Below are 1,961 nucleotides of genomic sequence, written 5' to 3'. Positions count from 1 at the left end.
GTCGAAGCCACGGTAATCTCGAAACTCGTTAAAAATCGCGCTAATCCTCGTTACGTGCCGTTTGTTCCAGCTTGTCATTAGCGCGAATCCTCCGCGAACGATCGTTTTAATATCGTTCACGGTTCTTTCGAAACGTCGAACGTTTTTCGCACGCTTCGCGAAAGCTGTGCTAGATTAGATGTGCATACGCAAATATAGACGCAATTCTGTGCGAAAATAACGAGAAAATCTTGCCGAAGATTTATTTTGTTTGGAAGGTGAAACTAGAGCAAGAAGGCGCTGAACCGTTTTCGAGCGGCAATCGTAATAGCTTAAAAAAGAAAACGATCGATAGGCGAGTTGCAATCGTTTTTCAAACAAACCAACAGCACGGCAACGTTCCGGCCACGCGAAGTCTTTCGCGAAATTCTAAGTAAATTATCAAAATTCTTTGGTCGCGGTAGATTCTACCAGCGAAATCGAAAATAGTAAGGCGATCTCTATTATGCCTCTTCACTACATCAAGAATCCCATGTACGCACTTTGTCTCTTAGCGGCAGTTTGCGTACGACAACATGTGCAAAATAATAGGTATGAATTACAAGGAAATGTTAAACGGACGAATATCTTTGATTAAAAATATACTTTTTAATAAGATTTCGCCGCATGTACAGAACCGACCAAGCATTAACGAAAGGCGTGTCGTTTCAAACTCCGACGACAGTGCACAGGAAATTGAACGAAGCGAACTTGAAGACGGTAACTAACCCGAGTAAAGAGCTTAACTACGTGGAAGTTAATCGGAAGAAACCGGTAAACCTCGAAGAAGCAGATTCGTTGGTTCATTGCGTGCAGAACTTCGCTGAACGGGCTCGGCGAATCGTTAACGATATTCGGACGAGCATACCGGTGAGTCTGATGTCGTATTTAACTTTCCTTTATTAACAATGAAGAAAATTGAGGGGTTGGAGTGGTAAATGAGGTACAGAGAAAAAAGGATAAGGGCTGGAATAATTTATTTTAACTTTTCTGGCTATTGTAAGATAAAGCGTAATAAAACACGAAAGTACGATATACCAAAAAGGCTACACATCGCGTATTTCTTTCCGTTTGTTCTCTCTCTCTGAATTGATAAACCTTGCAAATTCGAAATAGCGTTCAGTGCTAAATGATGTAAAAATTGTGTCAAAAATATTAAAAATCTCTAGCTTTCAAAATGAACAGAAATATATGGCTATCGAGATTCCAAGCTTCTCGGGCACACCACGTTTGTCATCTCGACTCCTCAATTAGAAATGCTCGAAATAAAGAAACAAACTCGAAAATTTTATTTCTTCGTCAGGGTTCCAAGTCGACAGAATCCATTGATCCGCTAACTTCGTCGAACATTCTAGATTCGTTGCTTTACTTAACGAGCGACGTCGGAATCAAATGGTTAGCCTGATGCACCGATTTGCGATGCGCTAAGAATCCATCGAAGAACTGTCGTTTGACCAAGGCCAATGTGGATTAAGGGGGGAATTCGCAAATGATCTTTGTCAATCGACGGTAAAGAAGATAAGAAAGTTCGAATGTTTGCTGTTCTGTCGTAGACATCGAGGTTATCGGACGACTTGAACCGAAGAAGCTGATAAAACCATAGTTTGCTTCGCAGGTGGGTCGGTTCGGTGCGTGCGCGCTCAAAAGGCGCCAACGAGCGCGCACGCACCGAACATGACACCGAAGCTGACACGCGAGTGTATTTGAACGCTCGTTCGTTTTCTTTTCCTTCAAACATTTCGTTATTTAAAGATGTAAACGTTGCAACGATCATAAATCAATAAATCCTCTTGAACGAAATCGCATATTTATTCGTCGAAGCACGAAATATTTCAATCGTCTCGCGTTTCGATCGATCGTTTAAGACATCGCGAATTATTAATTTTTATTTTACGCGAGCCAACACCCCACGTTTTAGATATTAGAAACAGCCACGTAAACTA

General features: G+C 41.4%; 1 protein-coding gene across 2 annotated transcripts; it reads left to right on the top strand.

The window, feature by feature from the left end:
- The first annotated feature begins 392 nt into the window (after window positions 1-392).
- LOC117209439 lies at window positions 393-1,632 on the top strand. Of its 2 annotated transcripts, none has more exons than XM_033451506.1 (3): window positions 393-570; window positions 654-888; window positions 1,322-1,632. In XM_033451506.1, exons 1-3 carry the CDS (start codon window positions 485-487, stop codon window positions 1,421-1,423), a joined length of 423 nt encoding a protein of 140 aa, XP_033307397.1. In that variant the 5' UTR covers window positions 393-484; the 3' UTR covers window positions 1,424-1,632. The 2 variants fall into 2 exon arrangements, with proteins under 2 accessions (XP_033307397.1, XP_033307395.1); XM_033451504.1 differs by having other exon boundaries at window positions 636-888.
- The last annotated feature ends 329 nt before the right edge of the window (window positions 1,633-1,961 follow it).

This window comes from Bombus bifarius, unplaced genomic scaffold, assembly GCF_011952205.1.
Source record: "Bombus bifarius isolate JDL3187 unplaced genomic scaffold, Bbif_JDL3187 scf7180000008176, whole genome shotgun sequence".
NCBI classification, from domain to species: Eukaryota; Metazoa; Arthropoda; class Insecta; order Hymenoptera; family Apidae; genus Bombus; species Bombus bifarius.
Note: the sequence above shows the minus strand (reverse complement) of the source record. Positions and strands in the feature narration are given on the sequence as shown.

Excerpts from the sequence above, each read along its gene's own strand:
- LOC117209439 (XM_033451504.1), top strand. The coding sequence starts at position 485 with ATGCCTCTTCACTACATCAAGAATCCCATGTACGCACTTTGTCTCTTA. Across the intron at positions 571-635 it reads CAACATGTGCAAAATAATAG|ATTTCGCCGCATGTACAGAA; the intron begins GTATGAATTACA and ends CTTTTTAATAAG. Across the intron at positions 889-1,321 it reads ATATTCGGACGAGCATACCG|GGTTCCAAGTCGACAGAATC; the intron begins GTGAGTCTGATG and ends TTTCTTCGTCAG.